Source organism: Sardina pilchardus, chromosome 19, assembly GCF_963854185.1.
Source record: "Sardina pilchardus chromosome 19, fSarPil1.1, whole genome shotgun sequence".
In the NCBI taxonomy this organism is placed as follows: domain Eukaryota; kingdom Metazoa; phylum Chordata; class Actinopteri; order Clupeiformes; family Clupeidae; genus Sardina; species Sardina pilchardus.
Window position 1 is genome coordinate 28868986 of NC_085012.1, and position 26482 is coordinate 28895467.

The 26482-nt window shown below is 46.9% G+C and overlaps 1 protein-coding gene across 1 annotated transcript in view; it reads right to left on the reverse strand.

The window, feature by feature from the left end:
• gli3 (GLI family zinc finger 3) overlaps positions 1 to 24959 on the reverse strand; it is a 122909-nt gene extending 97950 nt beyond the window's left edge. Inside the window, exons 1-2 of the mRNA XM_062521410.1 lie at positions 24638 to 24959; positions 603 to 776 (exon numbers count right to left, since the gene is read on the reverse strand). Coding sequence (XP_062377394.1) covers positions 603 to 735 — 133 coding nt within the window. The 5' untranslated portion in view covers positions 736 to 776; positions 24638 to 24959. The remainder of the gene's footprint in view (positions 1 to 602; positions 777 to 24637) is intronic.
• Between the last annotated feature and the right edge of the window lie 1523 nt (positions 24960 to 26482).

Consider the following 26482-nt stretch of genomic DNA (forward strand, 5'->3'; position numbering starts at 1 on the left):
TTCAGGTCTACCATAAAACAAGGCCAACTACTGTAAATTGGGTTGCATGTAAGGCCAAAACTTCTCTTAGTGTGTGATGAAGTGACGTGTGGACCGGTGGAGTGGCGTAAGACAGGAGAGAGCAGTGGTGTGTGGTGTGTGGTGTGTGCTGTGTGCTGTGTGGTGGAGGTCTCTTACCGGTGGAGTGGCGTAAGACGGGAGAGAGCAGTGGTGTGTGGCGTAGGGTGGAGGTATCTTACCGGTGGAGTGGCGTAAGACAGGAGAGAGCAGTGGTGTGTGGTGTGTGGTGTGTGGTGTGTGGCGTAGGGTGGAGGTATCTTACCGGTGGAGTGGCGTAAGACAGGAGAGAGCAGTGGTGTGTGGCGTAGGGTGGAGGTATCTTACCGGTGGAGTGGCGTAAGACAGGAGAGAGCAGTGGTGTGTGGCGTAGGGTGGAGGTCTCTTACCGGTGGAGTGGCGTAAGACAGGAGAGAGCAGTGGTGTGTGGTGTGTGTGTGCTGTGTGGTGGAGGTCTCTTACCGGTGGAGTGGCGTAAGACAGGAGAGAGCAGTGGTGTGTGGTGTGTGGTGTGTGGTGTGTGGCGTGAGGTGGAGGTCTCTTACCGTTGGAGGTGGTGCTGGAGGCGACGGCCTTCTCACTGATGTCGCTGCGTGAGGACGCGCCCTTGGTCGCCACGATGGTCTCCACCCTCTTCTTCTTCTCAGCTGCAGAACTGGCCTGGGACTGGGTTTCCATGGCAACTGTGCATTCCTCAGCACCTCATCAAGACGGGACACCTGACACAGGTAGAAACAACAGGTAAGGATCTGGCTAACATGTGCCCTCACCTGACACGGGCATAAACAACAGGTAAGAATTTGGCTAAGGTGTCCCCTCTCCCTGAACAACATGTGTCTGAAACACCTGCCTTGGACACTCACATCTTAATCCCTTAACTGAACAAGAACAATATCAGAGAAAAGCCCACAGGTGAAACTGTGCTGAAGTTGTGTCTACTGTCTACAACTTAGCAACCGACAACCGGATTTTTCATTCATTTGTAAACATCCATGCTTTTACTTAAGACAGGTACAGCAGCAATCATTTTGTGTTTATGGCTTTCTAAAAAAGGTTGTCAGAGTGTAGGCTGCAACAGTAAAGGTATCTCTTATGGTAGGTCTTCCAGGAGAACTTGTAAGAGTGATATGTGAGTTGTGTCCCAGTCAATCAAGTTAAATATTTAAAAGGAGGCGGAGTGGGGAAGTATGGCCTGAAGTTGCCTGACAAACAGAGTTTCAGAAACAGAGCTGATCCCTTGCGGGGATTCCATAGAAAGAGAAACCTCATGCTCCTGAAACGAGGAGCCGTTTGAAGGTCCTTCTGGGAATACCCCCTTATGCTGAGGCCATGTTTTCTTTCCCTCACTCTCTCTTTCTCGCTCTCTTTCTCTCTTTCACAAACAGTAAAAGCTGTTTGAGGAACCGTGGGGAGTTCGCTTGTTCTGTCTGTGGGTTCAACCAACTGTCTGGCTGAGCTGGACGTTAGCGGGCTCAGGGTTAGCCTGATGACTTGTTTGAAACGGGGCTTGGTCCTACCAAAACATCCAAATGAAAGGCCACAGAAGCAATGCGACTGCTTCCTTGCTAAGAAAGAAAAAAAAAACATTTGCTTTTAGTCCAGACCATACTGTAATTACTGGAAATATTTAGTCTGCGTGACTTACGGGGCAAATAAAGCAAGGTGTAATTACCTAACGAGAGTTTTTAATTGTGCCCGAGTCTCTCCTTGGCAAGAGCATGCAGCCTGGGGAGAGGTAAGCTTGGCTGAGCAGCACAACACTGCCATTCAACACAGGAGGGGGGGGGGTGGAGGGGCAGGGGAACCAAAGACCATAGGAGGGGGGTTCAGCTCCAGACAAACACTGAGAGCTTTGTTTGTTTTTGGGGTGTGGGTAATGTTTTTTTTTTTTTTTGATGGGGTGGGGGTGAGTTGGCTGGTTTGCCACTACTTTGGGAAAAAAAAAAAAAAAAAAAAAAAACAGATTTCTGTCATGTCCTTTCAACTCAACAACAACATCTGCAAGCAATCTCAGTTTACAGAGAGCAGAAAAAAAGCAAAACAAAACAAAACAACTGAGCAATTATTCCCACGGACCAATCAAAGGCAAATTAAACGAAAGGCTCTTCCTCTAATTGCACCCACATGAATACACATTCCAACTCAATTCAGACACAAGCATGTGTGCGTGTGTGTGTGTGTGTGTGTGTATTATACAGACATGTGTGTGTATGTGTCTCATCATGTGTGTGCATTCTCTCTGTTCCCAAACATGTTCAAATATGAATGTATAAAAGCGGGGGCGATTAAGGACCATAGCTATTCTTTACTATTTGTAATGGAGGAGAGAGCAAGCTGAAGCGAGAGCAGTGGGAGAAAGGGGAAAGGGTGCCTGGCACAAATCGATTCTGTAGTCTGAGGTCGTGAGCTAAGCCAGACGCTCGCCTGCTTTCATCGGCTGGAGTACAGAGTAACTCTACAGCGAGGGGTGCAGGGGCTCTGACGCGCCTTCTCAATGGGAGAGGGAGAGAGAGGGGGAGAGAGGGGGAGAGAGAGAGAGAGAGAGAGAGGGAGAGGGAGAGGGCAAGAAAGTGAAGAGAGAAAGAGAGAGAGTGGGGGAGATCAGACGAAAGGACCAGCAAAGTCAGGGCTTTCTTCTCTCTTAAATTACACGGAAAACCCTTTTTGACAAGCGAGCCACAGCAAAACAAGGGTAGAAAGTTACAAGAGAAAGAAGAAAAAACTCTTTTGTAGCAATTATTGACCGGCCGTCAGCCTTTGCATGTCATATTAAGGGTGTGTATGTGTGTGTGTGTGTGTGTGTGTGTGTGTGTGTGTGTGTATTAACAAAGTCACTGAGACACAAACAGAGCAACGTAAACAGAGAAAGGTAGGAGCTGCAGAAGATAGCAAACATGGACGGATAAACATTCCTCTTTGCAAAGCAAACCTGGCTCTCGCTCCTGGCCACTCAGGCATGTCCGACCCTGCTCTTGTGCTGTGCCAGGCCCACTGCCGCTCCAGAGGAGCAATTAACGGCCTGACCTTTAACCCCTAATCCTCTCCCACCTGCACAGCACACAGGCTCCCGGTGCCATAGGTGTTCCTCTCTTGTGCACTCTTTTTGAATCTGTCCCAAAGTTCTCCTTCTGACTTCTGATTCTCTCACTATCAGAAAGAGTAGTTGTGTGCACATCCCACCCTTTTGGCAGGTGCAGGACAAATGGAACTTGCTTCAATAAAAATAATGTAATGTCCGCAACACTGCTTTGAGTTCCCAATTAATGTTAAAAAAACAAGCAAGGTTTCAACCCTACTGGGTCTTCTTCAGGCAAAGCCTTCTCTCACTATCAGCCCAGCCAAACTAGCTCTAAGCTCTGTAATAACATAACTTCTGAAGTTACACACTGCATTAGAATTTAAAACAATATATCTCCTAAGTACTTTCCAATTGCTTCATGAATTGACATAAAAGCAGAAATAAAAGACTGTTGGTGGTAAATATCGGAACGCTTTTCTACTCAAACGCTTTCATCTTTAATAAATATGCATGCAACTGTACACATGCAAAGGGTAATTCCAACACATGTAGACCTTGATAGCACTCCGCTGAGTCCCAACGGAACCTGTAAACGACAACATGAAATGAGTCGTGCAGACGCGAGCCGTTTGTTGCCCGGGTGTCTGCTGCGTGGAAAACAAAAGGCGAGTGGCGTTTAATATACAGCAGTAAGCACCTCACAAAACACAAGGGCCCTAAAACCACTGTTTGGTTGTCTGTTGTTTCCCAAAATAAATGTAAATTTCACATTAATGTTTATTCCCAGCAATGACAGTGTCCCACACCCAATTAGCAAAGGGAGAATGAGAGGGTGTAGCTTTATTTGTGTGTTCACCGTAATCCTTTCTCACAGAAAGAGAAGCGATTAAGCAGGTTTAAAATACCGCAATTCAGACTGTTCCCTGGCAAAAAAAAAAAGATTCTTATTTTAAGCACATTAAGCAAATCAATTTAACATAAATTATACGCTTTGGTAACAAATGCTCAGAGTTGAAAGTCAGACGAGAATGCCACATCAAAGTCAAATGCTGCAACTTTTGCCTCATTACCATATGTGATGGAAGAATAGATTTGTTTGGAGTGTTACAAAATGTCTTCTCTCAAACTGTGTGCATATGCACAGACAATCTATTAGAGCTGCAACTGGTGGTGTAATAGCACATAAATGATGATTACAATAAAAATCCATAAAATATCATATATATACATGTATGTGCCTCTTATGATTAGGTATTAGTATACAGACTGGCCAATGGAGAGTAAGGCTAGCACTACAGACATGATGTCAGACCTGAGGAATTTACAGTCTTGCACACATACTTAGATATTTCCAGAAATTATATATGCAGAAACAGTGTGTGTGTGTGTGTGTGTGTGTGTGTGTGTGTGTTTACCTGTGCATTTTTATACTGTATATTTGGTGGGTTTGGAGCTACTGATTTACAGCACTATATGCAGTGTGAAATGGGGGAATGAGAGATGTGAGTGTGTGTGTGTGTGTGTGAGAGAGAGAGAGAGAGACAGAGAGAGAGAAGAGAGAAGAGAGAAGAGAGAAGAGAGTTGAATGTGAGTAAGTGAGTCAGTGAATGAATGAGTGTCTCTATCTGTGTGCGTGTGTGTGTGTAAGTGTGTGGAAAGAGAGAGAGAGAGATAAAGTTGGAAAGTGTGAGTTTTATTGTTATAGTGTTTATGTGCTCTGTCTGTATATTAATGCGGTTGTTGTAGTTGCTTGTGTGTGCATATCTGTGTGTGTGAGTGGTGTGTGTTTTAATGATACAGTGTGTGTGTGTGTGTGTGTGTGTGTGTGTGTGTGTGTGTGTGTGTGTGTGTGTGTGTGTGTGTGTTTGTGGTGTCTGTCTATAAAATGGGCTGGTGTAGAATAGCAGCTGTGTGTTCTCCCAGTGGGACCAGTCTGCCAGCGCTGCTACATTCATCCTCATTACATCAGCTCAGCAAACAACCCCTATCTGCCTCTTATCTCACACACACACACACACACACACACACACACACACACACACACACACACACACACACACACACACACACACACACACACACACAGAGACACAGACACAGACACAGACACAGACACACACACACACACACACACACACACACACACACATGCACACACACACTCACACACACACACATATACATACCATGCACACGAATAAAACACACATGGAGAAATACATAGAATACTATATGCAATGCATACACAGAAAGATAATGGACGCTAAGTCCAAAAGTGAGAACACTGACAAGTTACGATGGTGAGAAAAACACACATACACATCCATACATTTCAAATAACACGTGCATCCACATGGTACAACATCAACACCCAAACACAAGCGCGCACACACACACCAGTCGCTCATGAAATCACTAGCACAGAAAAACACCGCAAAACCCATGAAGGATGACAATGCCACCGGCGCAGACAAGAACATGAGCAAACAAAGAGAAGAGAGAGAGCAGAAGGGAAGAGAGAGAGATGGGAAAGCTAGAGGCCAGATTGACGGGAGCGCAAAAGGGAGAGAGAGATGACAGGCAGGCGATAGGACAGACAGAGAGAGAGAGAGAGAGTTTGAACATGTAGAAAGTTACAGGAAAAGAGGAACCATGAGGGAACATGGGATGCACAGAGGTGGGGAGAGAGAGGAGGATGATGGGGGAGAGAGAGGAGGATGATAGGGGAGAGAGAGAGGAGGATGATAGGGGAAAGAGAGAGGAGGATGATAGGGGAGAGAGAGGAGGATGATAGGGGAGAGAGAGAGGAGGATGATAGGGGAAAGAGAGGAGGATGATGGGGGAAAGAGAGGAGGATGATAGGGGAGAGAGAGAGGTGGAGAGGAAGAGCTGAGACAGGTGCACTCCAGAGAGGAGGATGGAGACATGAAGGGGCTAAATGAGTGATGGCATTATCAGTGGAGAGACAGAGAGGGAGAGAAAGAGAAACAGAGAGGTGGGGAGGGAGAGAAACAGAGAGATGGAGAGAGGAATAGAGAGGAAGCCTATGGGAGTCACAGGAAGAGAACTCCACTGAGTCTGGCAGTGCAGGTTTGTGTGTTTGGGGTAGGTGTGTGTAGGTGTGTAACTGTGTGAAACTGTGTGTAACTCTGTGTGTGTGTGTGTGTGTGTAAGTATCTGGATTAAGTGTTCTTCAGCTATTCTTTTAACAGCAGTTCACATCCTCGTGCTAACTTGTGCTTTCAGCGCAGGACAATATGCAGAGGCAAAAAGAGCAGCTTCAAAGTGAAGGCAGGTTGTGGGCTCAATTCCCTGCGGACGCCCAGACGGCTGATTGCCTCAGCTTTCATGACGGAACGTGTTGCTCAACATTTGAATTTCCAGAGCGATCCCCGTGTAGCCGTATCGCTAACAGAATGTCGCATCAAAGAGAGGGGCCGTTTAAATGGTAATAAGTCATGCTTGAGGCCGAGGAGTAACACAATCAGCCCCCTCCACCCCTCCACCCCTCCACTCCACCCGCGCGGCGCGCTCCTAATAACTCGTCTCAATTGAGATGCATGTTTGCGAATGTCTTTGCTCTCAGGTGACTGATAATGCCAGTGTAAGCTGGGTGCGAGCCTGGCGCACGGAGCCCCTTGACTTCGCCCCGGCTCTTTGTTCCTGAGGCTTTGAAGCGCTCCCCAAAGTCTGCTGCCTCCAGAACGCCCTGCTTTAGCACACAGTGCTTTGGAGGGCCGAGGCAGCAGGCGGGGGGGGGGAGGGGAGGGGGTGGGCAGGGGAGGAGAGCAACAAAACAGTGGAGAGAAAATTGGTGCTGGTTTTTCGGTAATGTATCACGGACCTGCGTGTATTTACAAGAGGCTGGAAGTGTCAGGAGTGTGTGTATCTGTGTATTGTGTGTGTGTGTACATGCATGTGTACGCGTGTGTATATGTGTGTGTGTGTGTGTGTGTGTGTGTGTGTGTGTGTGTGTGTGTGTATCTTTGCATTATGGTGTGGAGGGATTGTTTCAAGGACGTTGAGAGCCCCACTCCCGCGTGGCCCTTTTCGATGGTGCTACGCACAGCGCTAATGAGATTAGCCCGTTCCTCGCTCCCTCTTTCACACGTACGGGAGTCTCAGACCTTCCCCCTTTAAGATACTTTCAAAAAGGGGAGGAGGGTGTGTGTGTGTGTGTGTGTGTGTGTGTGTACGGGGAGTGGGGTGTCATCGCGGGACAGCAAGCGCAGCGAAACCGGCTGTTGTTGGCCGTTTCTGGGTAACAAAACAACGTGACGATGTAATCTGTACACTTACATGGATCCACAGCTGCGTGCGCTAGCTGCTAGATAAGCCAGCGCATAAAGTGTGCCGCACAATAGCAACCTCTCCTGGGTCCCCAGCTCTTCTGCTTATTAGCACTTTCATTTAGTTCATTTCTGTATGCTTCTTGGGTTATTGTCACTCTTTAAGATGCTGTCCCTGCTAATCTTACCAGGAAGACCCTCAGAAGATGGCAGAAGAAAAGCAAAAAGCTTTGGTTGTTTTCAACAATTTCATATTTGTAAAAAAAAGAAGAAAATACTTTCTGCGCTTTTCAGTCCTTTTCCCATTACGGTTTGCTAAAGAAAGTTAAGAATGAAAAGGGACAGAAGTGCTTACTTAGCTGCCTGCGTTGTTTAGTTATTCTAATTCCACTCAAAATAATAACTAAGCTTCATAAATCTAAGAGGTCTTACGAAGTGTCAGGCTCACAGATACAGACAGACCCACACATTTTTTCCCTCCTTCTAGCTCTCAGAGCAAATTTGTGTAAAATCATCTACTAATTCCACTTTTCATTACAACTTGAATGAATACCCAAATAACTGAAAGCGAGACCTCATGAAGCGATAATAAATATGCGAGAAATACGAGCAGAATGGGCGCAGGTCTGTGCAGCACCTGTGTGCACTTCCACTGAGCGCACAGGTGCGAAAATGAAGACGGGGGTCAGGGATACCGGACTAATGGCCGCTGCTTTAGGGCCGTGGATGATGAAAAGCTACAGTTTGATTTAAGGCGCTACACACATGAGTGGCAGATCTCTGGCGCGCTGCGGGCTGCTCTCAAGTGGAGAGTGCTATAAAGTAGAGGAACTGAGGAAGAAATGAGTTTCAGGCCCACATGCCTCTCTTCTCGTCCTTCCTTTAAGCCCCTCTCTCTCTCTCTCTCTCCCAGTCCTCTCTTCTCGTCCTTCCTTTAAGCCCCTCTCTCTCTCTCTCTCTCTCTCTCTCTCTCGCCCGGTGCAGCGCACACCTGGTGTTTCCAAACAGCGCTTCTCTCCCTCTCGTCCCTTTTTCTCTCACAGTGTGGCTCTGCGCTTTGGGAGTTCACTTTCTTCATCAGCTTAAATCTCTGCAGCTATTGATTTGCACAATGCATCTTCACTATCTGGGTGAGTGTTTCTTTGTGTTTGTGTATGTGTGTGTGTGTGTGTGTGTGTGTGTATGTGTATGTATGTATGCATGGAAGCATGTGTGTCCGTGTGTGTGTGTTTGTGTGTCCGTGTGTGTGTGTGTGTGTGTGTGTGTGTGTGTGTGTGCGTGTGACAGCCTCCCCACAAGTGTGCAAGAGAATGTGGGCCTCCTGTAGTTTCACATCTGTGAGAGAGGCATAAAGATAGAGCGTGGGTGTGTGTTCAGCATGCGAGAGAGTGTGTGTGAGCGTGCATGCATGAGCACGGGCTGCAGATGTCTGAGTGTGTGTGTGTGTGTGTGTGTGTGTGTGTGTGTGTGTGCGCATCAATATGAGAGGGCACCCCAGGGAGCGGATGAGCGCAGGCTGAGGAATTCCTTTGCTGATGAAAAAGGCAGTCTCACACAAACACACACACACACACACACACACATACACACACACGGAGAGAGCACTACAGACAGGGATCAAGTGGTTGTGGGTAAGTGTGTATATGCATGCATGCGTGTGTCTGTGTGCATATGTGTGTGTTTGCGTGTATGCTCATATGTGTGCATGTGTGTGTGTGTGTGTGCATTCCCGCAGGACCAAGAACACCTCATTTCATGCTGTCACGCCTCCACTACTCTCTCAACAGGTGCTGCTCCCCAAAAGGAGCTTTGACAAGGAGCTTGCAAACACACACCCACCCACACACACACACACACACACACACACACACACACACACACACACACACATATATATTGTATGCATATACACCCATGACCATTTGTGTGAGTGATCCATTTTTCAAATTCATATGCATTAATCCAGTATAGAATATACAATAATTTCCTGTGTATTAGCCGCATTGTGCATAAGCCGCAGGACAGTGTTTTGTGCAAGTTGAAAGAAACAAAACCATATTAATAGCATAATAACTGCTCCCGTGTATTAACCTCAAAATCAGTGTATAAGCCGTGGCTAATAGTTGGGAAGTTACGGGTATAATCGATATTAAAAGGATATGTACATTAGCGTGCACACATAGATAGAAATCATGAAACGAGGGAAAGACACACAACAAGTCTGACAAGGCTTAAGGAAACACAGGAGTGGGGACAAAGAGTGATTGGAGACTCTGGGGAAGTCACAAAAAAAGAAAGGAGAGCAGAATTGTAATAAGAAGATTGGCCTGTACATAAATGCAGGAGAGGATAACACAAAAAAAAAGTTAATGATAAGAAAGAGAGAGAGGGAGGGAGAGAAAGAGGGAGAGGGGGGAGAGAAAGGGACAAAGATAAATGAGAAACTGAAAAAGAGCCAGGGGGCAGAGAGAGCAGTGATTATACCAAAACACATATAAATACGCACGCACACACACACACACACACACACACACACATACACACACACACACACACACACACACACACACACAAACACACACACAAACACACACACACACACACACACACACACACACACACACACACACACACATAAGCAGCTAATCAGGCAGGCAAAGCAGGTCTGCAACTCGGGCCCCATCAGTGCAGGATAACTATGCATATGAGCCCTTCCCTGGGCTCCAGTGCGATTCATCACCAGACTACCCCCCCCCCCCCCCCCCCCCCCCCAACACACACACACACACACACACACACACACACACACACACACACACCACCACCCCCACCCCACACCCACCCCTATCCCCCCTCAACAAGTCATAATGTTTACTTAAAGACGGGGGCCCGCGCCCCCTCGCATGGCTTTATTGGCTCTGATTAATTCTCGCCCGGCCCCGCGGGCCCCTATGGCCCTCGCCATTTAAAGCTTATTACGGGCAGCAAAATTGCTGCAGATGAAGTCATCCCGGCACTCAAATTCTAGCTCAGGAAAGGGGAGGGAGAGGGGGGGATAGAGAGAGAGAGAGAGAGAGAGAGAGGGAGATGTATGGAGGGGAGGGATATAGGGAGGAACAGGGAGTGGAGGGCATTTAAGAGAGAGACACAGGAAGAGACAGAAAGAGAGAGAGAGAGAGATGTATGGAGGAGAGAGGGAGAGAGGGAGAGAGGGATAGAGGGCAGTAACGGGGGAGAGGGTCCAAAAGGCCACTGAAAAGATTGATGTGAAATGATGGAGAGAACAGAGACGCAGGCAGGGAGGAAGAGAGAGGAAGTGAAGAGGGGAAAAGGTTAGATAAAGGAATTCTGATTTGGGATGGATGGAGGCGGGGGAGAGAAGGAGGCTGGGGAATCATTTTCTTTCCCTGAAAATAATAATAAAAAAAAATATCAAGTTGACGTTATCCAGAAGTTAAACTCTGTCCTGATAGAGGGACCTCAGAAAAGGAAGATGGTGGGAGGGTAAGAGAGATAGAGAGAAAGCATGAATGGAAAGAGGGATGGAAAAAGAAAACACCACACATGGCAGCCCTCTCTCTCTCTTCTCTCTCTCTCTTCTCTCTCCATTCAGGTGATGGAATCCGCTGGTGTTTTGGTTTCTCGGTTTGTCTTGTCGTCAGCTCACTCTACTCCTCTACTCCACACAGGCTGGTTCTGATCAAATGAAAACATCATATTTAAGGCCCGCCGTCAAGCTGGGCTGCAGGATGATGAAGATTCATGAGAACTAGATCCAGGCACACAGAGAGAGAGAGAGAGAGAGAGAGAGAAGCCGACAGAGAGAAAGAGGAAGGGAGAGAAATGGGGAGCGAGAAAGAGAGCCATAGACGGAGACCTGGAGAGAGCTAGCGAGTGGAAAGACAAGTTTGTGCTGGCATGGTGACTGACAGGAGAAGAGGGAAGGGGAAGCTGGCGGTGCCTGTCTGCCATGGTCGGCCGCTGCCAGGAGTCAGGATATACCTTCCAGTCATCATGGCACAGCTGCCAGAGCAGACATCTAGACATCGCGCTGGACACGGCTATGAATCCCCCACTGTTATCATAGCGCGTGTTAGATCACTCACATCACATAACCGCGCGGGAATGAACATAAAACTTTTATTAATGATTTAACAATACTGAGATAGTGTGAGATAGAGATTCTATGACTTGTCCATATGTGTCTGCATTGGGTAAGATATTAAATTGGATCCTCTTGCCAGATCAACGGCAAAATGATATTCAACAAAAGATTTTATACAAAATGAATCTGCAAATGAGACCACTGATGCTGTAAATCACAAATATACAGTGCCTTCTTAGACTCACAGTCACTGTCGTGTGTGTGTGTGTGTGTGTGTGTGTGTGTGTGTGTGTGTGTGAGTGTGTGTGTGTGTGTGTGTGTGCGTGTGCGTGTGTGTGTGTGTGTGTGACTATGTGGTGTATGTGATGTGATGTGTGGCATACAGTATGTGTGTTTGAGTACATACAGTACATCTGCCATAGCAAGTAGTGGATGTGTTAGAAGATGGGAATCAAATGCACACACACCCAGTGAGCACATGGGAGTTCTAGAAACTTCCCCAGCGCTGTCATGCCTCCCTCGACAGTGCGCTCGGAGACAGGCTTTCTCTTCATCTCCAACACAGACCCACCTCAACCCACACTGCCCCCACAGAACCTCATCATACCGCAGCCCTGGGGAACTGCAGACGTCTCTGTCTCTCTCTCTCACACACACACACACACACACACACACACAGAAACACACGCGCACACACACACACACAGAAACAGAGAAAAAGACACACGACATGTGTGCATGTCTGCTCACACACAGACACATGTACGCATAGGCACACACAAAATGGGAAATAAGTCTTCCTTATCAATATTGCAAGCAAGATCCCATACGAGGGGTCAGTGGCTGGCCAGGGCTATAATCTGAAGTTCTGATACAGAAGAGAAGCTGTACTCGCATGGGAGAGGACAGCAACACTACCCCTCTGAGAAACACGCCGTAAAGTTTCAGAACTGTGTCCGAGAGCTGGCTATCACACCAGCGGAAGCCCAAACGCCAGGCCCAGCCACTGAGTCCACGCCAGACAGGCCCCCTCTCCATAATGGGACAACCAAAAAAGACTGATCATCGTTTAGTAATAGCACAGCTGGCTCCAGCCCCGGGCACCCCGGGCACGGCAGCGAGGGCCAACATCTGGCAGCGCTGACACCCGGCAGCTGCCACCGTGCCCATCTGGCACGGTACCCGTGTTCTGACACCTGTCGGCCTCGCCAAACACACGGCACAACAAGCAAACACACACACACAAATACCTGAACACCACCGCTACTTGTAATGCAGGGTGTCTCCCCTTTGTGAATCAATCGGATATTCCTGCTGCCTCAACTGGGGTGTGTGTAAAGGCTTCATTGGAGGTGGGCAAGGTGTGCGCGTGGTGCGTGTATGTGCATGCGTGTGCGTGTGTGTGTGCGCATGCGTGTGTGTGTGTGTGTGTGTGTGTGTGTGTGTGTGTGTGTGTGGGGCAGGGTGTGTTGTGGGAAGAGGAGGGCACAGGGTTAATTGGGAGATGTGCAGAGCAACTGGCTGTACCAGCGAGGTTGAGAGCAGGATAATAAGTTGCGCTGTAGCAGGGGAAAGAGAGAGGGAACAAGAGACGCAAAGAAAGACAGAGAGAGAGAGAGAGAGAGAGATGAAGCAGATCAGAGCAACGGTATGCTGTAATCATCTCTCTATCTCTTGCGTTCTCTTGCTCTGTCTCTTTCTGACAGGTTGAGACATCCTGGCTCCCAGCTATGCAATCTGGCACCTATCACACACACACACACACACACACACACACACACACACACACACACACACACACACACACACACACACACACACACACACACACACACACACACACACACACACACACATGCACACGCACACACACACACACACACACACAGGCACAGGCACACACACTCTCACACACACACAGTCCTACAGACACAGGAAAAGGCCTCCCAGAGCTGAGTGTATTCAAACCTGAACACTTGCTTGCCTCATTACCATACAAATGAACATATGTATACCTGTGGATTCACACCTGTACTTAGTCCTTTGAGCATCACAAGCAATGACACACACACATCTATTTCCCATTATCAGCCAGCTCAGACTCATTAAGACCCCTCCGTCTTGGCCAGCACTTCAACACACACATCCATCTGCAAATCCAATCGCATGAAATCACCTACTAAAGCACCTTCCCCTACTTAAGTTAACACATTAATGAACCCTACTCCGCGCAAAAAACACACACACAACACACACACACACACACACACACACACACACACACACACACACACACACACACACATGAACACACTCCCAAACACACACACAGAGAGAGAGAGAGAGATAGTCCCAAACACACACACACACACACACACACACACACACACACAGAATCCCCCTAAACACACCCAGTGTAATTCCTGTTGTGATTGAGTCGTGGATGGGGAGCGATGTGGCTGTGATTAATGGCAGGGTGGGGTATGTAGATGGCGTGGGGCTGGCCTGATAATGAGTTTACATGGCTTATTAAGCAGGGTGAGCTCGTTTGCATTGATCTGCCGCCCCGCAGGGAGGGGACTCTGGAGGAGGACGAGGAGGAGGACGAGGGGGGGGGGGGGGGAGTGGCGTCCAACCCCGGGCCTCGCCGTGCTGCCCTGATGCTGTGGCGACGATCAGGCCCGCAGCTCTAATTGTCGGCCGCCCCCACATCAGCCAATCAAAACAGTATTAGCATAGGCCACATCAAACAGCACTTAGCGCCAACACACAGGGGAGCGCAAACTTTCTTCTTCTTCTTCTTGTGGTCTAATTAAGAATCATTCTAACAGTGTTCTGTGCTGTCACTGGTCTTCTGATATGCACTATATACAGTCGAGATGACCCAAATGTACTCAAAAAATGTACCCAAAAAAACCATTCTACTAATAGACAGGGGTGGAAAAGCCCTGCTTCAGAAAGCAACAGTCCAACCTATTTGTTCAAGCCATTCATTTAAACCAGCTGATTCTAATCAGCACAGCCCTTCAGTTAGGTAGCTAATTAGTGAGATCACCTGTGTTAGGTGCAAAGGTAGAGCCAATACATGGTTGGATTTTTACTTTCTGAAGCTGGACTTTTCCGCTTCTGCTAATTCATGGGTTTCATCAGGTCCCTTTCCACAGGTGTATAAAATCACGCACCTTGATTATCAATGTAGACTGCATGGTGCTTGATTAATACACCTGTGGAAAGGGACCTGATGAAACCCATGAATAGAGGTGTGTTGTGAACTACAGACCTTTATGGTTTCCTCATTTCCCCTCTCTCCTTTGATAACTGTAACCCTAACCCTGAGTGAAGAGGCAAGACGACCATGGGTGCCTTTCATATAGGGATTTATCGGTCCTTCCTTCCTTCCTCGGTCCTCGTTCACCGGAAATCGCTCACAGTTGAAGTCACAAGGACATCTCATTCATGTAATTGCAACCAGAGGAGGCAAGACCATAGACCGAGTTCATCGGGCTTCGTTCCTCCATCCTCCGCGCGTTCCTTCGTCGTTTCCTTCACAAATTCATTAGTAGGAGAGACTATGACCGGGGGAAGGATCAAGGAAGGAAGGAAGGACCGATAAATCCCTATATGAGAGGCACCCCAGGTGCTTAGATCATCTTCCTCTGAACTACATGTATGCTGAACAACGTTCTTCCACAGATTACTCAACCTTAGTATTGAGGCATCAACAAGTGTTGAATAACTCAGACAAACAGCACAATGCACTTTACACATGTACTTGCATGAGGAGCTTCAAACCACAGTCACAAAACAGGAGATGAGGATTGCTAGCCCACGGCCCCCACAGGCTTTACCACAGCCACTTCACACAGCACACACCAAAGCCCAATAAGCTCAACTATGTCACCGCACTTTGGCTTCATTAGTGATGCCCTTTCCCTTTCCAGGCAAACCCCTGCTGCATTCTGGGAAGGGACATGTGTGGGGATGTGTGTGTGTGTGTGTGTGTGTGTGTGCGAGGGGGGGGTTACGATGGCACGGCAGGGCGTAGGGGTGCCCCGGAGGAAGCAGGTGGGGTAGAGTTATAGGACGTAATAAGAGGAGACAAGGACTTATCGCACCACACAAAAGCCACGCATTATAATCAATTCTAAAAGCTAAGAGGGCCCCCTTTGTATCCACCATGACACACACTCACACACACAGAAGTATGCATACACACACATACACACACATACACACACACACACCGTAGCTTCTTTTCCTGTCTCATCATGTCTCATGCTCTCTCTTTCTGTTGCATACACACACACACACACCACACACACACACACACACACACAACACCAAACACACACAAACACATTCTCAGTCATGCCCTCTAATGTGAAGTCCAGCTTCGTTGTCAGTGTTATAATAACTGAGGATGATGAACAGATGTATTCTCAACACAGGGCAGGCAAAACACACACACACACACACACACACACACACATTATCATGAAGACAATCAAATGTATGAACGCACACACACACACACACACACACACACAAACACACAGACACACACACTCACACACAGGGACATGTTAATATAAATGTACACACACATACATATGCAACACAAAAAGATACACACCGACAAGCACACAAAGCTTTCTCTCTCTCTCTCTCTCTCTCTCTCTCACACACACACACACACACACACACAGTTGAAATGCAGGGAGGTTCAGCCCCCTCACAGGCCTGTCATGTAAATCTCTTTGTGAAAGCAGCTTTGGGGGGCAGGCAGCAGCTTACGCGCTGAGCTCTGAAGAGGAAGGTAAAAAACTCCACTCCTCTCTCTCCTCTCTCTCACTCTCCCTCTCTCTCTCGGTCTCTCTCTCTCTCTCTCTTCCTGTCTGTCTCTCTGTTCTGTCATCTTTCCTAATCTCAGTCACAACCATCTCTCTCTGTTTCTCTCTCCTGGCACTTTCTTCCTCTCTCCTCTATCTGTCCAGACATTGCAAGTTGGATCAAACTAAAAAGAGTAGGTTCTCATAGAGGGGACACAACGACTTGTGCACTCTCTCTCTCTCTCTCTCTCTCTCTCTCTCTCTCTCTCTCTCTCTCTCTCTCTCTCTCTCTCTCTCTCTCTCTCTCTCTCTCTCTCACACACACACACACACACACACACAGGCTATGCATACACGCACAGCCTCTCATTCTCTCTCTCTCTCCCTCCCTCTCTCTCTCTCTCACACACACACACACTCTCACATACACACACACACACCCCCCACACACACACACACACACTCACACACTCACACACAGGGCTGGAGTAGGCTGGCTCTCGGGCCGCTCAGGCAGCGGTGACTAATGTCCTGCCTTCACTCAGACAATGAGCCGGGAACGAGCTCCGAAAGTACTGAGAGGAGAGAGAGGGGGAAACATAGAGAGAAGGAGAGGGAGGAGAGGGTAGGGAGAGAGGGATAGAGAGGAAGGAAAAAAGGGTAAGAGAGAGGCAGACTCCAGCGCCTTTTGACAAATGGACCCTCTCTAACTTTCCTGTGCAACAACATGGGGCTCTACAACATCTTAAAACACACAGCCTCGCCATTCTCCAAAGAGAGACTCTGACCTAGGCTACGGTGTGTGTGTGTGTGTGTGTGTGTGTGTGTGAGAGAGAGAGAGAGAGATGAACAGAGAGAGAGAAAAAAGCAGGAGAATAATGAGTTCCTCTGAAAGGTCCAGCTGGGCCGTCTTCATGAATAAGATATATTTCCAAAGCAAGTCCACTGCTCTTAATAAAAACACCAGTCATCTCTGAAGTGGAATCGCCCTGGCCGTTTTTGAGGTGTACGCACACATTCACCCATCTCTCTCTCTCTCTCTCTCTCTCCCTCTCTCTTTCTCTCTCTCTCTCTTTCCATGGGTCAGCTTGAAGTTTTCAGTGGCGGATAGGAAGGCCATGATGACAGACAGTCATTAAAAACGGCTGGAGTCTCGCATTCCCCCTCCCACCCACCATCTCCACCCCACAACCCCACAACAGCACCTCGTTCAAGGAACTCAGTCCATAAAAGTTTTACCCCTCTCCCCTTCCAACTACCACCTCCTCCTCCTCCTCCTCCTCCTCCTCCTCCTCCATGTGAGGAACTGGGCTTTGTCTGAGGAGCAACACACCCTCCACCTCCTCCACTCGCAATACCCCCCCCCCCCCCCCCTCCTCCTCAGCCACTGCCAACCCCCTGCCTCCCGTTGCCCCGCTCCCTGTGGAGTATTGTTAAAACAAAGCCCCCTCCTCCTCCTCCCCCTTCCCCTTCCCTCTCTCTTCCCTCCCTCTCTCCCTCTCTTCAGTTGGGGTTCTTGAAACCGGTGCGCTTTGCATGAGAAAAAACGATTAGTCTTCAAATGCCCCGGCTGACAAAAGAGGGGGCTTTCAGGTGGCCACAGATCTGCGGGGATAGTGGAGTTCCCCCTTTTGTTTTTGTGTGTGTTTTTTTAAGTATGCCCATTATTTATCTAAGTGGGGGGAGTAGTGGTAGTGGGGTGTGTGTTGCGGGGGGGGGGGGGGGGGGGGGGGGGGGGGGGATTGGTAGAGTAGGCCTCATCAATTTTAGGGGCATAGTGGGGGCAACCAATAATACCCCCCCCCCCCAAAAAAAATCCCTTCATGCCCCCTCACCATTGGAGAGGAGCAGCACATGGAAGTAAGAAGCCAGGAGAGGAGAGAGGGAAGAGGAGAAGCAGAGGACCAGAGGAGAGGCAGGGGAGGCAGGAGAGAAAAGGCGGCTTTGCCAGGGGGGGTCAAGTGTCTTGTTTAAAACTGTTTGGACAAGGGACGAGAAGACAATGATGGGGACTTAATTCAGGAGTTCACTCCTAAAGCCCGCACCCGCTATTTAAATAATGCATTGGCAGCAGCCCACCACTGGGGCAAGTTTACCTTGGAGGAGGCAATCCATTAAGCAGTTTACAGGCCAGAGGGAAAAATCCATAGTATTTGGCAGCTTAACTGCCAGATCAATTACTTTACATAGGAAAAGAGGCTTTCAACACAAACACCAGGCAAAAATACACTACTTAAGCTGATCTAAAAAAATCTTAAATTATTTCAGCAGCCTCACCATCCTCCTTATTATTTCAAGATGTAGCAAATACAAAAATAACTAAAAATTAAGCAAAACATTGACAATAACAACAAAAATATCAGTCATTTGAATCCATAAGTAGAATGACACATTTAAGTTTGCGCAGTCTATTAAAGTGAACATAAAAATGTTCATATATCATACAGCTTGTTCTTCGCTGCACATTTGCAAGACAGCAGCGTAGCACATTGCTTTAGTTCCAGAGAAAGAGGAGACACATTCATTGTTCCCACTGAGCCTCCCGTTCATCCATTCTGACCCATTCACCATCCCTGTGTGTGTGTGTGTGTGTGTGTGTGTGTGTGTGTGTGTGTGTATTTCTGCACTAATGTGTGCTTAAGTCTGTGCGTGAAACACTTCACACCACACCACGCCTCGCCGCATCAAGGCAAACTCCCTCACACACCTAAATTCAGCACCCTGCCCCTAAAAAGCTCAAATCAAACAAACACAGAAAGGCGGCTGAGTTATGACATGCTCCACACACCTGCCCAACAAATGGGCAGCACTTTGCCGCTTGTTGCGACTCTTCACACTAGAGGCTCAAAGACACTTTTACGAGCGGCATAGCAAACAGCCGAAGGGCTGACACTCACACGCGACCTGCTCTATTTGCCCTGACGTACGCTCTCGAAAAACAGAAGTGTGTGGACACACACTCATATAAACACACATACACACACCAAAACACACACACACACACACACACACACACAATACGCACACAGAGAGACACTCCAAACTAATATCAAATTTGTGTTGACTCTCCTCTGATGGAAATCTCTGCCATTTCCTCTCGTGCTGTTCTCTACCCCAGCACTAGCTCTCCTGCGCTCTCTCCTTTTCTCTCTCTCTCATTCTCTCTCTCTCTCTCTTTCTCTTTCTGAGAGGGCAAATCGTCTGGCTAATTGGCAAGTCAACTTTGAATTTCCAGGAGGCCAAAGCCAGAGAAAACAAACCACCCCTTTCAACCTCTGGGAAGGGCTTTCTTATTTCCGCTAAAGCGAAAAGAAGGGAGGAGAAAAAAAAGGAGGCAAAAAATTATTTTGCCTGTGCGCCTGCTGCCATGTGTCTGGGTTTAGGGATGGGGGTTTTTTTTCTCAGTCGCATGTGTGAGTGAGTTCGCCTGCAAAATTCATCTGCCTGTTTAGAGCAGGAAGCAAATTTAAGCACTGTTTATGTCTATGTCCACAAGAGAGCAGCACACGAATTAATGACAGCTAAGCAAATGTAAAACACAGTACTGCGCTAAATTAGCATCCAGGTGCATGACAGACTGAGACCGTGTCTACAGTGACAATACACCCCCGATCTGCGTGGAGCATCCCAGGGAGAGGGGCCCTCGGCTGGGCTCGCCTCAGCCAGAGCACTGGCGTCCTGCTCAGGGACTAGGCGCCGTGTGGAAGGCAGGAGCACTCCAGAGCGGCAGGAACACAAGGCATATTAAATGTGCCAGCGGAAAGAATGAGAGAGAGGGAGCGAGAAAGAGAGAGAGAGAGAATTCAGAGAGTTTGAGAGATAAAGAAAGAGGGTGATACAGCATGAGAGAGCGAGATAAAGGAAAAGAGAGTGAGAGAGAAAAGAGTCAGGAAGAGAGAGAGAAAGAGAGGGAGAGAGAGAGAGGGAGAGGGAGAGGGGAAGAGAGGGGGGAGAAGGCAGATCTGAGGCATGCCCTGAAGGGATGACTGGGCCTGGGGATTATGGCTGGTCTGAGGAGGGAGCCCCACGTGAGCGCTCACAGCACCCCCTGCCCCTGCGCGCTCCGCTCAGACACAAATGCGCTCGGACACCTCAGACACTCCCCCCGCAGCTCCCAAACCGGATGGCCAACTTTTCATCCGCCAGCACCCTCGCTCAGGCCGGACGGCTGGCCCGTCCAAACGCTCGATCACTCGCTACTCTCTCTCTCTCTCTCTCTCTCTCTGTCGCTCGTTTACTCACTCATTCTCTTCCCGTCTGTCTGTCCAACTCTGTGCCTTTATGTCTTTCTTTTTTCCCCCTCTCAATCACGCCCTCCGACTCTCTCCCTGGCTTCCTCCCTCTGTGTCCTTTCTATTTGATGTCAAACGTATCAAAGTTGAGGATCATCAAAGTGGGGAACATTTCAAATGGAAACCGGCGTTTCGCAACAGCTGTGTTTTTTTAGGAGCAGGGGGGCAAAACCACCGCATCAAATCACAGCAGAAATTTCAAACAATTTGTGTAAATTAGAGTGTGGGGTGTACAAATGTATACAGAGGGCCTGTGGTGGCGACTGTTTTGGTTTGCAAGCTCATGAACTAGTCAGGAAAATTACTCAAATTATCTTTGCCAAAATAAATAAATCACTCCCTCTAACTATTTTACATCACTTCTCAGTGGGTCCATGGTAAATACATGATTCATAGAGAACAGAATTGTACGTTTAAACTGTCTATATAAATACATATAAATATATATATACACACACAAAAAATGTGAGAGAGAGAGAGGGAGAGGGAGAGGGGGGCAACATTTCCCAAAACCCTTATGTTCACAACCCTCATGTCTTTACATCCATTACACACACACACACACACACACACACACACACACCTCTCCTCCATGCCTGACTGCAAAAACAATCAGCAAGTCCGAGCAAGAGCACCAAAAAAGCCTTTTCCAAAAAGCTGGAGCTAAAAATCACATTTCATAACCACAGCCGTGGCATCAGAGGCGCAGTCAGCCCCTGAAGCATTTCCTCGGGCTGCCCCGGCCCTGCCCTGGCCCACAGAAACAAAAACTTCCAGCACATTTGTCCTTCATTGCTGACTCACTTGGTGAACCTGAGTGGGGCTTTTCACACCGACATTAGCATTACAATACCCTAATTAGACCCTTTTGCGCACGCGCATCCACACACACACACATAGGAAATATAGAGAGTGCATGTGTATGTGTGAGAGAAGGGAAGAAGGATTTACTAAATACACTCAAACTGGAATTAATACTTTCAGTCACACAAACACACCCACAGTACATAACCCCATCTTTTTCAAGCACTCTCAAAAACATACTGGCATGACTTTGCATATGCACACAAACACAAAAAAAGCCTTAACTATTAGAAGGTAGTACTGTGCTAACAGCAGCGAACAGAGCCCTAGCGAAAGCATCCCTTTTGACCCGCGCAGATGCGTCAGGCTGTGGAGCTGGAGCAGAGGAGAGCGGCGGGGAGGTGAGGTGACGGCAGAGGCTTGACTTTGAGGATAATCGTGTGTCATCTTACACCATTAATATGAGCCGGTGACAGGGCCTATTTTGTCAGGAGGGGGGGCGGAGGGAGGTGGAAAAGCAGTGGGGGTGAAGGGGGAGGAGGAGGGGGGTGTCAGTTTGGAAATAGGGGTGACCCTTTCACCTCTTCACACGGAGATGCATATTAGAGGGGTGCAGTGCAGTAGGGAGCTGATAGAGTCCTCCAGCGGCCGGTATCAGCCCAGCGCACAACTCTGACAAGACACAGCCAGCTCAGGCATCACCCATTCGCAGGGAAGGAGCGCAGGGGCTACTGCATCATCCATGCAACGAGGGCCAGGTGGACTTGGCATTTCAATTTACCCCCTGATAACCATCTGGGTGATTTTTAAAAAGTAAATTTGAATGATTGAAAATAAAGATTTAGCTATTGTTTCATTTACACTTGCTTGACAATATAAAAAAGGCTCTGATTTTTATTCTAGTAGAAAAAAATATGCATTAATATTTGAATTATGTTAAATGTATGTGATGCATTAAATGCATATTTCCATATAGTAATCATCTTCCTGACCTCTGCTCTGACAACTGATAATTAACAGACTATATATTCTCTAATCACAAATTGAATTGATGAAGGTTGATGCCTGAGAACAACAACTAGGGCTATCTTGAAAATCATAATGTCACTCATCAAAGAGGAAAATTATTATATGTTTAACTGAAACAATTTTGCCCCAATAAATGTGCAGAAAAATGGCAGCTCATATTTTAAAGGATGAACAAAAATGGTCAGTCAAATCAAACACTGCATGAAAATCTCAACAGAGCTATCAAAATTAAGTATTGTTCCTTATATAAAATCTGAAGACTATCTACAATTTTTCGGTTATTCAACCATATTAGAGCTACTGTTTTAGCTACCGGCGCCTGTAACCATTAAAACAAACAAGCAATTATTCTCCGGAATAAATTAATATTTTCAGGACACCTCGCCTCCTAAAGAGTTTAACCTACTTTGTGCTATAATTTTGCAATTAACACTGACTGCAGCACAAAATCACATTTTATGATTGCTACTTTACGCAAATCTAATTATTCCGCAATATTGCTCAAATGTTGTTATTCAGCTTAAAAGCATGCGTTTCCACTGATTCATATGATGTAAATATCATCATAAATGCCAACCTGGACAAGTGCCAAAAGAGGTTCAACTATTTCTTAATAAAAATGTTTGTATGAACCTATATTTACAATTATTTAAAATTAACCTATATTTAATTTGCCTACTTTAATTGTGTTGTCTACAAAAACAACAACGACTGCTGCAGGACTTCACCAAACAAACAAATAAATAACAATTAGATAAAACTTATATGGTTTAAGTTTCGAGAAATCTCGGGCCAATTCTCAAAGATGCAAACGGTTGTAATGCTTATTTAGTCTACGTGCCAACTGCCAAAGCACGAGTGTGCCGTGTAGTCACGCCACGGACGTTTCGAACCCGTGTCGCTCTCCCTCTCTCTCCTCTTTTTTTGCCATTGCAGAGTGAAAGACGAGACCCGGCCAGTCAAGTCTAACTCAGCGAACCCGACGAGCAGATCAAATGTGGAACAGCTGGCGATGGGCAGAGGGGAAAGTTTAAAACAAATATCCACACACATGTGGTGGCGGGCTGCCGTGTGACATATTACTAAAGGATCCGACTCTCATGCAAAACGCCAGATAAAGATAGACTCCGTTACTGATGTAGACCACGTCAGTGCCCCTTTTTAAATGTATAACACAGGCAAAGATGATTAATCACTGTTTTCGGGTCGTCTGTTCAAGGGATAGCCTAAACCCACAGTAAATCCCAATCCTACAACATGTTTCATACGGCCTTCTTAAATCTCAGTGAACATTAAGTCAATTATGTGTACTTTAATGACAATATTGTAATTATATTGAATAGACCACCCTTAAAACCGTTGGGCCTGCTTTTCACCCATGTGTAGCCTATGTTGCCAGTGGAGGCTAAGTGGAGTTAATCTATAGTTGTTGTAACCTTACTAATCATTTATTACAAAATGGAGGATTAATTAACAGATAATTTGCCTGTTCAGTATTTCACTGTCTGCATGACCTGAGCCAATCAATGCGTAATCAATGACAGACAAACACGACCTTCCTACATCGCGCTGAAATACGATGCCGCGTAAATAATCTCGTCCCTGTTCATTTCTTCGGGGGAAAGTCCACCAAACTTTTTCTTCCTTTTCGCCCATACTGACTTCACAGCGAAATCTGAGACCACATGTCCTCAACAAACGACTGCTTTTGGAGCACAATGTATTTAACTAAAGACAACTAAGGACATGTGTGTGCATTAAGTGGGTAAATGACCACATTTCCCTTACGCATTGCGCCTCTGTTCAACCAGAGTTGCCTTTCCACGCTGAGGCGAATTAGGGATGCTCTATCAACTCCAGTAAACTGACAAAGTAGCCTAAAACACTGCCCGTGAAAACTATGGAAAAGAGACCCTGCAGAGAAATGCTGAGGCCTACACACTCAGAAAACACGTTTTTTTTAATCAGCGTTACACTGTGTACAGATTCTCTTTTCTATTCTGCGAGTAAGCTACTTAAACAACTTTGTATTAACTTGCTCGTTCTATTTTATTCTTAGGTTTTTAGTTTAATTGAAACGTGATACCCCTGACAGTTCCAAAGTTTTTTCGCTCTCCCTTCTCTCTTCGTTTTTCAAACGTTTCAGTGAGCATAAAGCAAACGGGACAAAAATGATTGCATCCTCTCTGATTTCGTCGTGTTATTGTACTTACGTGTACGAAGGTGCCTTTCCCTCCAGTTGTGAAGTTTTTCTTTCCTCTTCTCCTCGAAAGTGAAGTATTTTCTCGCTTGATGCAGATGTGCGTCTGGCGCTCAGAAGTTGTGCCTTGAGTTGAAACTCCAGAGTCGCCGTGCCAGAGTTTTGCCTTCTGCGCCCTTCCTCCGTTTTCTTCACACTTGGCTGGACGCAACAAAGTCTAAAGTAACATCTTGGCTTTATCTACATACCTGCTGGCTTTGGGATGTAATTGTGGAAAAATAAAAACGCCTAAAGAGTTTGCCTCGACAAAGACTATCGTAGCGGCGTTAAGTGTACTTTTCTCGAGCCGAGGAGCTAAAGTCTGGAACTCCAGCTGCTCTCTCCTTCGCGTGACTCCTCCCTTCGGATAGCTAATACACCACCTCCCTCTCCCACTCTTTCGCTGCCTTTCTCCCTCCTTCCCTCTCTCCCTCCCTTCCTCTGAGCTGTACTCCTCCGTTTCCTGAGACGGCGTAGTCACGTTTGAAACGGTCGCCCGTTGCTCCAGCCACGCACGCGAGCTCAACCGCCCGAGGTGGTAGAGAAAGCAAACATGAATGTAGGCTATAGCCTGCCACAAATCTTCACTTCTTCAGGCGGTGTTTTATTAACTGATGAATGAGTAAAAGTTATACCTTGAAATTTCCGGACAGAGTTTGTCTTACACATAATTCATAAAACATTGGTTACAATATACGTTCCATAAAGCTATTATTTTGTTTGAACTGTATTCAGGTTCGGTTCCCTTTCAAACACGTAAAGGTCCCTTCAAGCATTTTATGCTTGACATCACTGAATCTTCAGGAATGTTCCTGGCATGGAAACAACTGCTATTCAACCCAATTTTTAAAACTAGCATTATTAAGGCATTAGAAAATTGTGTGCAATTACATGTTATTTATTTTAAAATAGCATCTATTTTGTATAATAATAATAAGAAAATATGACAATTTTAAAGCACTAGAGAGGTAAAGACATAGGTGTTTGTGAGAGTAAATGTTGCACACTTTATCTAAGAGACAAACAGCAAGTGTTTATATATGTAATCCCTTTTTCTCATTTCCAAACCAAGACAGAACAAATGGGGGCAAGTGATGGTGGCAAAACAAGCTCTGTGACAGAGCAGTATTGTGTAGATTATTCAAATGTTATGAGGGAGATATACTGTATAGGCAGTCATAATGTACTCTCATGATGCAAAATATTTTTCTCCAACCCTTTACATTAACAAGACGCTTGCACAATCCAGTGAGGGATGGATGCAGAGACAGAGGTAGAGAATGAAAAAATACATTTAAGAAGAGAGCAGAAAATACATGTCAGTGAAACGCCTGAGAAAAGAAACATCGTTTCGTCATTCCTTTTTCCGTAACGTACAGTATTTGACGCTGGGCAGAGCGAGTGTCTGCGCCAGGCCTGTTCTGTCTCAGAGAGTGTGAGCTCCAACGCGCAGAGGTCAGTGGAGTTAATCTGTTTGTGTTATCAGTGTTAGCGAGCATGTGTCGGCCTGATGTGCTAATGCCTTGGCCTCATCAGCCGGACCCCGGCCCCTGAGTCAGGTGGGTGCCCTTGTTACAGTGGAGCTGTACGTGCGCATCCATTTATTTTTCAGCATGGCTGTTGTGTGGGCAGCAAATGTCCTGTTGTGCAGTTCACAGAGTAGAGGCGATGAGCCCAGGTGAGGCCAAGGGACATGGTCAGAGTGTGTTAACAAGCTGATTGATTGGTTTATTGAATGGTTCAGAACAATTTAGTGTCCTCTTTTTGGTATCTCCATACAGTGGAATTATGAAACATAACACAGAGTTACATTATGCAT